Source organism: Trichosurus vulpecula, chromosome 8 (assembly GCF_011100635.1).
Source record: "Trichosurus vulpecula isolate mTriVul1 chromosome 8, mTriVul1.pri, whole genome shotgun sequence".
In the NCBI taxonomy this organism is placed as follows: Eukaryota; Metazoa; Chordata; class Mammalia; order Diprotodontia; family Phalangeridae; genus Trichosurus; species Trichosurus vulpecula.
The window spans coordinates 181,424,585-181,438,674 of record NC_050580.1 but is presented as its reverse complement, the minus strand read 5'-3'; the positions used below and the strand labels follow the sequence as shown (position 1 = coordinate 181,438,674).

The 14,090-nt window shown below is 41.7% G+C and overlaps 1 protein-coding gene and 1 long non-coding RNA gene across 2 annotated transcripts; one reads left to right on the top strand and one right to left on the bottom strand.

Annotated features, from left to right (window-relative positions):
• Positions 1-162: 162 nt before the first annotated feature.
• Positions 163-8,243, top strand: LOC118828566 (purine nucleoside phosphorylase). The gene is made up of 6 exons (XM_036735268.1): positions 163-306; positions 2,975-3,144; positions 4,810-4,913; positions 5,813-5,988; positions 6,109-6,299; positions 7,562-8,243. Exons 1-6 carry the CDS (start codon positions 296-298, stop codon positions 7,780-7,782), a joined length of 873 nt encoding a protein of 290 aa, XP_036591163.1. The 5' UTR covers positions 163-295; the 3' UTR covers positions 7,783-8,243.
• LOC118828567 lies at positions 7,372-9,001 on the bottom strand. Its single transcript, XR_005008955.1, has 2 exons — positions 8,893-9,001; positions 7,372-7,864 (listed from the first exon to the last, which is right to left on the bottom strand). It is a non-coding gene; the product is annotated as an uncharacterized LOC118828567 (long non-coding RNA).
• Between the last annotated feature and the right edge of the window lie 5,089 nt (positions 9,002-14,090).

Here is a 14,090-nt window from a genome sequence, read left to right as displayed (position 1 = left end):
AGGAGAGTTAATTCATTTGTTATTCCTTTCAGAGTCTCCTCCCTCTTCCCTCCCTCCCCTCCCAAACCTCATACTTGGCCTAGTGATTGAATCAAGCTTGGTCTCCAAGGAGGCCGGCTAGTTTTTGCATTTGCAACAGCCATTGGCTGGCGACCTCACAGGCTGGGGCTTAAAGCCAAGAGCGAGTGAATTCTGTGCAAGTCCTTGCTGACTGGGGCATTGCGAGCTCAACGGTGCAGAGCTGAGGGAGAGGAGTAGACCGAGGCAGAGAAGAGGAGAATACCACGACGGAGCCATGGAGAATCAGTGAGTTAGGCCCAAAGGCCCCCAGGGAGACAGGGGAGGCTGGGTGAAAGGGATCGGGGAGGCTGGGGGCAGAGAGGGGCCAGGTGAGGATAGACCATATGTGGTGAGGACAGGGTGCATGGCAGGAGACCAAGGCCTGGCATCCTGGGGCTCTGTGTTCCCACCTCTCTCTCCAGGGTGGGGAAGTGGGGGTGGGGAGATGTGGGTGTTGAGACCGGACTCCCAGATGGGGCAGGGAGTCAGAGTGCAGGCGTTGGGATGAAGGGAGCTTAAATTTGGGGGCAAACCCTGTTCAGATTAGGAGTCGATCACCCCTCGGAGCTGACTTGTGTAACTTTACGTGCTCCAGCCCCGTACCCAGGCACATGTGTCCATGCACCCTTCCCACCATGATGACCTTGTCTCTTGTGAGATCAGGAGATCACATCTCTAGGAAAGGAACAAGTGCTTAACTGTAGAGGCTCCAGGCTTCTCTCTGCCTGACTTTGATATATCCCTGGGAATGGACCAATCTCGGGAGAAGTCTCATGGAGGGAGAAGGACCTCCCTGTATCTGAGAGTGTGACAGAAAGAGGGATGCAGGGGCTCTGGGTTTCCTGGGACTGGAAATGGGTCTCCTGGACACCTTGGACGCTGTATTAGGGAATCCCTGAAGGCAATTCATTTACAGGTGGATGGGGCAGACTGAGGGGTGCAGGTGGGGGGTGGGCAGCTCTCTGTATTTGAGAATCTGAGGGCGGCAGGGACTCCGAACTTCCTGGGACAGAAAATGGGTCTCCTGGACACCTGGGAGGCTGGATTAGGGAATCCACTCCTCTTAATTTGAACGTCTGTACCACTTTCCTTCCTTTGATGACGTCTTAGCAGGATGGCTTTGTCTTCAAGAAGGAAAAGAGAGAGTTTTGGCTTTGAGGTCCAGAGTTCTTGCCAAGTGACTCAGTGGTGATGAATAGTGAGTAGTGGAGTGAAGGCTGGATTTGGCATGAGAAGGTCTGGTCCATATCCTAGCTCTGCTAATTTTTTTGCTACCTCTGAGACACAGGGTTCAAGTCACTTAGTTTCTGTGGGTCTCAGTTTCCTCAATTTAAAAATTTAAGGTTCCTTCCAGCCCTGAATTTATGATACTATCATTCAGCCAGAGGCTGCTGGAAAAAGGGACTTTTGGGTGTGGTGGCTTATTCAAAACCCTCCACCCTGTTCCTTCTCATGTCCCTTTTGAGTTACCCACCTTCCCCTTTTCTCCCCCCTTTCTTTCCTGATAGCCTCTTCCTTGCCCCATTGCATGACCTCATCTGACCTCAGGGCTTCAGCCACACTATTGACCACTTCCTACCCTTCCTGCCCATTCCTTACAGTCTGTAACTTCTGGAGGCTATTGGAACTATGCTCCAATTTGCCAGGTTCTATTTTTGAGGCAGACAGTCCTCTAGAGACTGTTGGTTGTTGCTGCTAAAACACTGGTACCTCCCTTTTCTTTTTCACCTCTGCACCCTCTACCCTGGCCTGGGGAGAAACAGAGAGGGAGAAAGAACTTGGAAAGGAGAGACTAAGACTTCTAAATTGCTACTGCCTTCAGGCTAGTCTCTAAAACTATAGAGAAGACTTGAGCTTGCCTCTTTGCTGAGGGGTCATAGGATCCGGCATCCAGAGCTGGAAGGGACCTCAGAGGCTATCTCACCATTTTGAAAAAGAGGAAACTGAGGCTTAGAGAATGGTTTGAATTTTTTTGGGGGGAGGGTATTAGGCGGTTAAGTATAAGGTTAACTTTAGGCAAAAGGGGCTCCTATTCCAGGGAGGAATGCAAATCTGGCTTCTTGGTGATTTTAAGGAAAGGAAGGGAGAAAGAATTGGTGGACACATAAGTGAATTTTTAAAAAATCTGTTTAGTGCTTTGAAAAACACTTTCACATCAATTTACCCTCAACAAACTTCTGCCTGAGTTATGGCAAATTGTATTACAACTCTTGTAACTGAAGAAAGGGGCAGCTAGGTGTCCCAGTGGATAGAGCAAAGAGCTTGGAGTCAGGAAGACTCATTCATCTTCATGAGCACAAATCTGGCCTCGGGTACTTCCATAGTTGTGTGACCCTGAGCAAGTCACTTCACCCTGTTTGCCTCGGTTTCCTCATCTGTCACATGAGCTGGAGAAGGAAATGCAAACCACCCCAGTATCTCTGCCAAGAAAACAGCAAATGGGGTCCCGGAAGGTTGGACAGATAACTGAAAAATGACAACAACAATTGAAAATGAAACTGAATTTGGTTTGCTGAAGATCACTACAACTAGGAACCACAACCCTTGTGCTGTGCTCTTAACCTCTGTGTACTCTAAATCGCTGTAACCTCTCTTCAGTCACTTGACAAAAGCTCTGGTCTCCAACGCCAAAACTCTCAATTCCTTCCCCAAGATAAAAGTTATCTTTCTCTGGAGCCTCAAAGGAAGATAGGAGGCCATAGGCATTCTGAGTAACTGGAGGGGAGAGGAACCAAGGAGATGTGACTGTCTGCCCATCCCTCCCTACTCCCCACCCCCTTACCAGCCATCTGTCAATGAATAGTTTTCCTTGAATACTTAATTCTGGGGATTGCCTAATTTCATATTAGCCTTTCCCTTCTTTACTTTTCGTTGTCCCTTTCAGTTTATTTAATGAGTCTTTTCTCTTTCCTAGATTCAAGTATGAGGATTATAAGGAAACTGCTGAGTGGCTTTTATCCCATACTAAATTTCGACCAGAAATTGCAGTGATCTGTGGTTCTGGATTGGGGGGATTGGCGGATAGACTGACCAAATTCCAGGCCTTTGACTACAGTGAGATACCCAACTTCCCTGAAAGCACAGGTACTGACAAGGATGATGCTGGTAGATTTGGGGAGCAGAGAATTTGATCTGGGAACCTAGGTGGGATGTGGAGAATAAAGTCAAAAGGCCTAAGGAAAAAATGTTTTCATAACTAAAGGCAAATCCTTGTAGTCTCAATATTTGCCCCAATACTAAAACTATTGTCTTCTCGTATAAAAAGGCATCAAGAGGTGACAAAAACCCATCAAAATTAGGAAGGACCATTGCTAGGTTTTGGGAGTGGTTTAATAGAACTCAATTCCCAGGTGTGAGAAAACATTTCCACCAAGGCACATACAGGATATGTGAATGTCTTTCATGTTTCATTAGATAGACATGTCTGTATTAACATATATTTGACTTCTTGCTTATGGCAGTATAACTCATATGTTCCTAAATTCTCTCCTTCCCTTCTAATTCACTCCAGCCTAGCTCTGCCACTTTCCATAACTTTAGTAGCATGCAGTTTCTTCCTATATACCTAAAGTTATGTTTAAGGCATCCCTAAAGCCTTAGTTCAGCTTTAAGCTATTAAAGCTATTAAACATGTACATACATAAGAATATATATGTGCTATTTAAAAACATATAAGCTCTATTATATTTTATGTATATATTTGTGAAAGCATACAAACAGATAAATGTAAACACAGGCAGAACATATACAAGACCAGCATCTGACTGGCCCTCTGACTTGGGCAGAGTACTGTAGTCATTTGGTAACCAGGAGACTTCCTGTAATACGGAGTAATAGTCTCTCTCATGTTGTCTTTCTGGGAAATGAGAATTGAGTTCATTTTGGTCTTGAGTTGTCTAGTTGTCCATATTGCCTGGCAAGAAGTTGGAGGTGTGGAGAACTATAATTAGTGAGATAAAGAAGAAGTAGTGTAGGGTATAGGGAGTGTAGGATACTCATCAAATATGAGTATTTCAGCACACCAAGAAGGTCATGAAAGGGAATTAGAAACTGAGTTTATATGCAATTTTTGAAAAGATATATACTAAATTTAACAAATTAGTAACAATTGCTCTTATGTCTCCTGCTGTACTTTTTTTCTCTGAATTTAAAGAAAAGTTTATTGATGCTTTTTTCCCTCCATGTCTACCATTATCTGCTAACCTACCTTTCCCTCAATCCCTGCCTCCGAGTAGAAGCTCTACATTTCTGGTTTCCCCTTTTGAGTATACCCCATTTCTGAGGCCATTTGTTATTTCTGGAACGGTTAGGTTGGCCACTTTTTCTGGAAATGACAATTAAGAGACTGACTAATAATAGTTATTATATGAGGTAGGAACAGAAAACTAGTCCTTTGGCTTATCTTCCTCTTACTAATAGGCCATTCTCTACCCTTCCCTCTTAATCTGTCCTGATTTGTTCCTTTCTGGGTCCCTGAGACTTCTTGGTTGGGAGTTTAGGCAGCTGGGTAGCTAAGAACCAGTATAACGCTATCCTTATACTCCAGAAAGAAAACACCAGAGACATTCCTTTCCTCTATCATAGGGTCTTACCCTGGAAAATATGAAGTAGATAGGTCATATTTTCATTTTCTCTGAGGGTGGCCATAGACCCTGAAGAACCATTCACTTACTGTCCTTTCAGAGGCCCAGAACATGAGAAACAACTCCTGTTGAATGATCCTGGTTCCCTTTTCTTTTTCCCGTGTAGTACCAGGGCACGCAGGGCGGCTGGTATTCGGATATTTAAGTGACAAATGCTGTGTTATGATGCAGGGCCGATTCCACTCATATGAAGGTTACCCACTCTGGAAGGTGAGTCTGATGCCTAGACACAGGTGGGTAATTCCTATTAGAAAGGGGGAATGATTTCAGTCATTAATACCAACTTCATGAGTCATTCACTCACCTTTCCTTTCCTTTCTACTTATTATCCAGTACCTGTTTCCTTAGCTGTGTAATCATCAGAGTCTCTGGCCCATTACCTTGCTTCTCAGAGATTTGTGGCATGTAAATATATGCATGATGTGGGTCTGGGCATTTGAGAGAATAGCTAGGCCTGGAGGATTGAGGTTACTAGGGAAGCTTTGTACCTTTAAATCTGAATTGTAGGGGCTGGTTAGAGAAGGATGTGTCTAAAGCTGAAGGCGAATAATAATATGTCAAGGAGATAACATGATTAGACTTCCTATATTTGGTCCCTTCCATGACAGCATAGTTATCTCTTTCTTTTTAATCTTTTTATTTTTGGAGTGGCGAAGGGAGGGCAATTGGGGTTAAGTGACCTTCCCAAGGTCACACAGCTACTAAGTGTGTCAAGTGTCTGAGGTCACATTTGAGCTCAGGTCTTCCTAACTCCTGGGCCCAGTGCTCTACTCACTGTGTCACCTAGCTGCCCAGTTATCTCTTCCTGATCCACAGATTCTTCCATATTTGGCATAGTGGCAAAGAACCTTGGATTTGGAGTCAAAAGGCGTGGATTTAAATTTTAGCTATGCTACTACCTGTGTAACCTTGGGTGAATCATTTAACTTCCCAAGGCCTCAGTCTTATTCTCTGTAAAATGGAGGGGCTGGACAAAATTACCTTTAAGGTTCTTTCTAGACAGTCTTATCCTCTTTCTCTCTACCTTTCTCATGCAATCTTGGGCTTTGCGGCTTTTGTGGATTGGTAGAATTCCTGGGTGCCTCACATTTATCCTTTTGACTCCTCAGGTAGCATTCCCTGTGAGGGTTTTCCGACTTATGAATGTGCACACTTTAATTGTTACCAATGCTGCTGGTGGACTGAACCCTGAATATGAAGTTGGGGATATTATGCTGATCCGAGATCATATCAACTTGGCTGGCCTCAGTGGCCAAAATCCACTCAGAGGCCCCAATGATGAGAGGTATGTATATGTACTTCATTCATAGAGGATGGAGCTAAAATTGATTCTCTGCACTTGGTGGTCAGAGGAGGGTTCCCTTTTTATCTAAGAGGAGTCCACAGTTCTCATTCTTTACTTCAGGTTTGGAGAAAGGTTTCCTCCCATGTCTGATGCCTACGACAGGATTCTGAGACAGAAGGCCCATTGCATATGGGAGGAAATGGAACAGGAACGACCACTGCAGGAAGGAACCTATGTTATGGTGGGAGGGCCCAACTTTGAAACCATTGCAGAGTGTCGGTTTCTGCAGAAAGTAGGAGCTGATGCTGTTGGTAAGAAGGGGAGCTCTTGCAGAATTATGGCTTAGAGGCCTAAGGAGGAGGTGGGAATTGACAGTCCTGAAGGGTTTAAAGAAGAGTAGACCAAACTGAAAGGATCAAATTTAGATTAGTTATTAATTTAGATGAATGGTTTTTAGGGAAATAACCAGGTATCTCTTTAACGTTTTCTACTCAACTAAATTTTGAATGTTAAAGTCAGTGCTAATGATTTACTACTGGTTTAATTAATATCTGCTCTTCTGGCCATTAAGTAAGAAGAAAGCCAAAAATACCAAAGGCTTTTTGGTGGATTAAATCAATTAAGAGACTTTGCCAGACTAAGGCTATGGTTACTCCTAGTATCCTAGAGATAAATCCTAGAGATAAATAGGAAAAGGGAAGGGACGCAAGCCTTTGATATGCCAGGCACAGTGCTAAATATTTTACAAATATCTCATTTGATCCTCACAACAACACCCTGCAAGGTAGGTGCTATTATGTTCCCCATTTTACCGTTGAGGCAATTTGAGGCAAACAGAGGTTAAGTGACTTGCCCAGGGTCACGCAGCTAGCAAGTTCTTCAGAATGAATTTTTGAACTCAAGTCTTCCTGACTCCAGTGCTAACAGCTTCTCTAATTAGATAGATGAAGAATTTAAGAACTTATGTGTCTGGCACTATGCCCTGCCCTCAAGGAGCTCACGTTCTTCTTTAACATTTTTATTTGGAGTTAGAGACCTTGGGTTAAAATCTCAGTTCTGTTCTTTCCCACCTGTATGTGACCTTGGTCAAGTTGCTTCCCTTCTCTGGGTCTTCATTTCCCTATCTGTAAAATAAAGGGTGTGGATTAGGTGGCTTCTAGGGTCCCTATCAGCTCTAAATCTATGACAGAGGCTCACATTCTAGTGAGGAAAGACACCCTCCCCCTCCCCCTGACACAGACACACAGACACACACACACATACACACACAGAGAAAATTGTAGAGCTATTTAAAAACTGGAGTCTCCCATTTTATGCCAAGAATTCCAAACTCCAGCAGAGAGCTCCCTTCTTTCAAGTGATATAACAAAATCCTAAGACAAATCCGTTGAGACAGTCCTTTAATATCGTGGGGTTTTGCCAGGTAGTTTGGTTTTTCTAACATTTCTCCACCCCACTATGACCTCCCCATTATGATCTGTCTTGAGAATGCTGAAAGATGGGCTTGAGCTGCTCAGTACAGATCTGAGGTAAAGGTGTCTTGACATCAGTTCCCTTTCTCTTTCCACATCAGGCATGAGTACTGTGCCAGAGGTGATAGTGGCCAGGCATTGTGGCATGCGAGTCTTTGGATTCTCCCTCATTACGAACAAATCAGTATTGGATTATGAAAGCCAGGAGACAGCCAATCATGAAGAGGTGCTGGCAGCTGGGCGCCTGGCTGCCAAGAAGTTGGAGAAATTTGTCTGTACTCTTGTGGAAAACATGCAGCCACCTTCGGAGAAGACTTTTTGACCCACAGGCTGCCTGGCCTCTCCTTTCCCTGATGCCCACTTTGCATTCTGGCTTTGCCTCCTTGCTTGAGCCATTTTCTGCCCTGAGGTTGTGACAGAGAAATGAGAAATATTGGTATTCCACCTCCTTGGAATATTCGCTTATCCTTTCAAGCCCTTCCTAATGGCACCTAATTCTCTTTTATTCCATTGGTCCCTTCCCCACCATGGAAAGCTGGATCATTCCATTGTAGCTCCCAACCATAGCCAACATCCCAACATCCTTCATTCCACCCCTAGTAGACTTGTCTAGGGATTAAATCCACTTTGCACTAAGGATGCTGCTAATATTTTGAAAAGACTACTCATACATTCCCAAGGCCTCACCCTGCTATCCTATGACTTCTGAGGCCCTTTGTGGTCCAGACCAGTGTATACTGCAAATTTAGTACTATGTGGGAATAAAAAGACAGTTAGAAATGTTTTCTGCCTTTATGTGCTGAACACTTAACTGGTTGGGGAACAACAGTTTAGGCTGTGAGAATATGTAAAATATGATAATGACAAAAAGGTATACAGGCTTCTTAGAGAATAAAGAATGGATGTTTCACTAGGCATATATTAGGAAATTGTACTGAGGATCAACAGGTAAGACAGGGAGCAATGTTTTTTTTTGCTTAGGCTGCTTTAATTCAGTTCAATTAAAAACATTAAGTGCCACTGTATGTAAAGAAACTGTTAGGTGTTGTCAGATAGAGAGATAAATAAAAGATAAGCTCCTACTGTCAAAGGGCATTTGGTGTGGTAGGAGGATATATGATATAAATGCACAATAGAATATAGAAAAACATTTTAGAGCCAGGAAAGAATTGAGTTCACTCAATCTAATCCCTCATTTTACAAATGAAGATGCAGAAGGAAGAATATAGCCAGTGAGCATTCTAGCTGTAGGCAACCTTCAAGAACACTTACAGAGAGGTGGGAAAAATTCAAGTTCCATTTGAGTTTGGTAATTAGGAAGACAGTGGTAACTTTAGAGAATAGTTTCACAAGAGTGATGTGAGTAGTGGCCATCAGATCATAGGGGGCTGGGCAAACAAGTGGTTGGGAATGAGCTAAACAATTCACTTACCTTCTGATTTGATTCAGCAAAGGAATTAGGCTTCTACAAGTATGGCATTTGTGCCTGTGGATGTTACAAAGGAAGTAGTTCTCTGTTTCCCAGATAGTCACAATGTTCTACTAGGGCAAAATTGTGAAACCAATCTGGCACCCTTGTACTTTGGAACAGAATTTCTCCCCACTCCTGATGGCCCTTGCCCCCAGGGCAACTAGTGATACCTTATGGCAGGCTAGAACCTCTACTCTGGTGCCTCTGGTTCCTAGCCAGTGCCCTCTCCTCTGATCCCTTTCTATAAAAACATACTTTTCCTGCTAGCTATTAACAAGAGGAAATGGTGGTTTTATTTCAGTATCAGGATGTCTCTCAGGCTGGGCACAGTTAAATAAGAAAGCCAGTGTTATATTGTCACTCTTCATGTACCATCACCTCACCACCAAAATAGTTGCTTCATACAATTTGCCATTAGCATCTGCTTTTTCTCTCTGCCAGAAGAGATACAAGTTCTGGTTTGAGACCACCTTCTGCATTTCTCTCATAGATAGGCACCCAACTATGATTTCTTTATATTAATTGGGGAAAAGATTCAACTTTAGGATACCTGTTAGGGTGGGTGAAATTAAAACAAGATTTGGATTTGCTCCATGGGCTCACTATCCTCTTCCGTATCTCTTAATACTACAACTTGGCTCTGATAGAACTCTAAGAATTGGAACCATTCAACCTGCGAATTAAAGACCCAAGAGTTATCTAGTGGCTTTTTGAGGACCAAACATAGCTTAATTATTAGCAAGTGTGTAGAAACTAATAGTGTGCCTTGGGAGTTGCAGTATTTGATGGGAAGACAGGGTCAAACAGAAGCTCATTGGTATCCTAACTACAAAGTTCAGATAGGGGAGGACATGCACTCTACTGAGAGTGTGTCCAGGTCTTTATGGGGTAAATTGGCTACCAACTTCACTTTCATTCCAAAGAAATTGAGTCATTTTGTGGTGTCCCAGCAATGTAAGTAGCCAATAAGGAAGGTAGGGAGAGTAAGAATTAACCTTGAAAGAGACTTATGGCCAGACTCCATGCCTTTACTCTCACTATTCCCTGTGTCTGGAATGTTCTGGGAAACAATCCTCTCCTCTTCCTCCCTTTCACCTCTTGAAGGCTTACCACTTTTCTAAGAATGCGACCTCTTTCAGGAAACCTCATTTAAAACTCTCCAATAAGAAATGATCTTTCTTTCCCTGGTTCTTGAATTGCCCTTTGTACTTGTCTTAATGTTTTTATATATTTCATTTTGCACTATAATTCTGGATATTTATCATTATATTGTCATTTTGTATATTTCGTATTTCCCCTACAGGATTGTAAGCTCTATGAAAATAATAACTATGCCTTAATTGCATTTTTATCTCCTTAATCACTTAATAAGTACTTAATAAACGGTCAATGAATGAATGATTGAAAAATCTTAATAACTGTAACTCAAATTTAAAATAGTGCTTTATGAGGCTTTACAAAGTGTTTTTCTCATACCAACCAATAAATTCTATATGCATTTTTCCATGCTTACTATTTATAGTGCTTTGTCCTAGGTATTAGGGATGCTTATAAGGGAGTTGGGAAAACAGACTATGTATACATGAAATGATTTGCATATTTCCAGAGTAGTCTATCAAATGAGAAATAATATTGCACAAACTATATAAGGGTATGGGATTTTGTGTGTAAAAAGTGGTGGCCATAGATTAAAGGATAAACAAGAAGATGAAGTTAGTCTGGGAAGGCTTCCTAAAGGTTAGTTATGGATAATAGCAGAAATTTCTCTCTCTCTCTCTCTCTCACTCTCTCTCTCTTCCTCCCCACATATATATATATATATGTACATATATATATATATACACACATACATACACATATATGTATATACATATACATAATAGTACTTTAAGGTTTGCCCAGAGCTCTGCTTATGTCATTTGATTCTCACAACAACCTTGTGAGGTAGGTGCTTTCATTCTCATTTTACAGATGAGGGCACTGAGGCTGGCAGGTTAAGTGACTTGCCTAGAATTACACAGCTACTATCTGTCAAAAATTCAGAACTGCACTCAGTTCTTCCTGATTCTAAGCCTAGCACCCTAATTCATAATACCACCTAATTTATCAGATCACACACATGCCTCCTTAAAAGAGCATGAAAGACTCCTTCAGGGTGGGTGATGTTGAGAGTTTGCTCAGATTGGAAACATGCATGAAAAGATAACAATGTAAGAGCAATGGACTGTTTTAATACGCCATGTGGGGCCTCGAGGCTGCAGGTTCCCCACCCCTGGTCTAAAATAATAACAGGTTATTGGTATCAACAACATTTTCTCATGTGAAATGAGGGCTGTTGATCTATGTGTACTTTCAAAGGAAAGGCTGTTTACCGAGTTCTGTGCTCTTGGAAGAGAGGGGACTTAAATTATTTTATTTTTTTTTGGAGGTAATTGGGGTTAAGTGAGTTGCTGAAGGTCAAACAGCTAGTATCTGAGGCCAGATTTGAACTCAGGTTTTCCTGACTCCAGGACTGGCTCTCTATCTACTGTACTACCTAGCTGCAACTTTTAATTTAATTTATTGATTCTGTAAGATATTTATGTAATTGTTAGCTGATTTATAGATAGTATACCTTAAGTTTAGTACCTTTAAATTGCACTGTGACTTTTGGGACACCCTGTACAAGATTGTTTGGCTTTCCTATCATACGAATAAATATCTGATCTAGGATTTGACCCACCCTTCCCCATTTGGATAGTGCCTTTGTAGATACGTGAAGGGCTGTAGTGGCATGCTGGCTTCTTTCCTCATGATGTGGAAGAGGAATATTAGGCTGGAATTACATCTATCCATCCCATGTCAGATATTGGTAATCTAGACGAGTGGTGAAAAACTCAAATAGAAACAGATACCTGTTGGCTGCATATTGGCTTAGAAACTTATAAATTAAGATTGTCTAAATTGCATCATTTTTTACTTATTTTGTTAAACATTTTTCCCAATTACATTTTTAACTGATTTGGTTAGTGGGTTTGACACCTGTGGTCTAGATCAAGCCGAACTTTTCCCCAGGAAACTGAAAGACCTGGCAGATATGATTTCTGAGCTAATATCAGTGATCTTTGGAAGCTTGTGGAGATTGGGAGAGATGTCACAGGAATAGAAAAGGTAAAGGACAAATGTTTTAATTTTCAGAAAAAGGGTGTGTATGGAGTCTGAAAATTCAAAGCCAGTGATGACTGGTGATTTTGTAGAATATTTTCCTAAAGGAATAGTTTGTGAAAATGTAGAAAAGAAAATAGTGATCAAAGCCAGTATTGTTTCATAATGAACAGATTATTCCAGTATAATTTTATTTCCTTTTTTGATATAGTCATTAGACTGGTAAAACAAGGGAAAGCTATAGAGACGGTTTCCCTAAACTCGAGTAAAGCATTTGATAGCATCTCTAATGTTGTCTTTGTAGACAAGATGGAGAGATTTAAGGACTGTACAGTCAAGTTGTTCTAGAACTAGAATCAGAAGCCCCAAGGTCTACTCAGGAATTCTTTCACATCAGCTTAGGGAAAATACTTGAATGAAGTCTAGCTTGGTTAATATATATATTTTAAATCAATGGCTTACATGAAGACATAGATATGCTTATTAAATGTACAGAGAGTTTAAGCCTGAGAGTGATAGTTAACATGTGGGAGGAAAGGATCCAAAAAGATGTTGATAAGCCAGAATGATGAGCTGGATTTAGTAAAATAATGTTTAATACAGATAGATGCAAAGCCTCCCCCTTGGTTTAAAATAGTCAATTTCAAGGTGCATCATAAGAGGAAATGTGGTTAAATAGTAGCTTGTCTGAAAAAAAATCCCAGGGTTTTCAAGGAGTACTAGCACAATATGAATTAATAATATAAATAACAGCCAAAACAAGCAAAAAAAAATTCTGGTCTTTGTCTATGTCAAAAAAGGTGCAATGTCCTAATGAAGGAGGTCCTAATCAGACCACAGCTATGGTGCTTGGTTCTTGGCACCACAGTAACACAGACACACAGACACACACACAGACACACACACAGACACACACACACACACAGACACAGACACACACACACACATGCAAACACTGGCAGGACAAACAGCATCGATAGGAGGATGACTAGGATAGTGAAAAGCCTTGAATCATGCCAGGTATGAACTGGCTGGGTGGGACTGGGTAAATTCAAGTTGGAAAACAGAAGATTTGGGTGACCGGGGGGTAAGGGGGTTGGGAGGGGAGAACATGATAGATGTTTTTAAGTGTCTAAAAGGCTGTTATGCATATGGAAGAAGGATTGGAATTGTTCCCCTTGGGCCTATAGGGCAGAGCTAAGAGCAATGGTTGAAAATTGAAGAGAAGTAGATAGATTAAGGTTCAGGGTGAACAAGAACATCCCAACATTGGAGCTACCCCAAAGGAAGTTGGGCTACATTAGGAGGCCGTGGGTTTTACTGTACTAGACATTTTCAAGTAGAGTCTTGTGGACTATTCACTAGGGAAATTGTAAAAGAAAATTCCTGAATGGGTATGGACTAGAGTAGATGACCCCTGAGGTCATAGAATTATTGATTTAGAACTGGAAGAAATCTTAGGAGCCCTCTGATCAATCTCTAATTAATCCTCCAATCCTTTAAAATAAAATCCTGATTTTATTTTTGAGGGAATTGTGACTTACTTAAGTGAGGAACTGTGACTTAAGTGACTTACCCAAAATCTTAGAAGTAGCAAGTAGAAGGACTGCAACTTGAACTCACCTTTCAGCGTGCCAGATATGATGTTCTTTCCACTGTACCAAGGTACATCTTTGTTTATCCATTCTGTGAGATAGGCTTAATGGGAAAGATGGCACTTAGATAAAAATGTAGGCTGCCAGGCATTCCAGGAAGAGGAAATTAATTGCAAAAAGGCTTACCCATGTCATGTTGGAGGAATAGTAATAAAGGACTTCTGAGGCCAGCATAGCATAATAGGAATGGAGTCTGTACAAAATATTATTGGAGTTTGGTCAGGGATGAGGTGTGGCAGTTAGAGAACGTCACCTCCCACCCCCAAAATGGTCATATCTAGAAACAACTGTTGAGCCAGATGCAACTACCAAAGATTCAGAGTTGAGGGGGAGGGGCTTGGGAGTACAAATTTAGCTCAT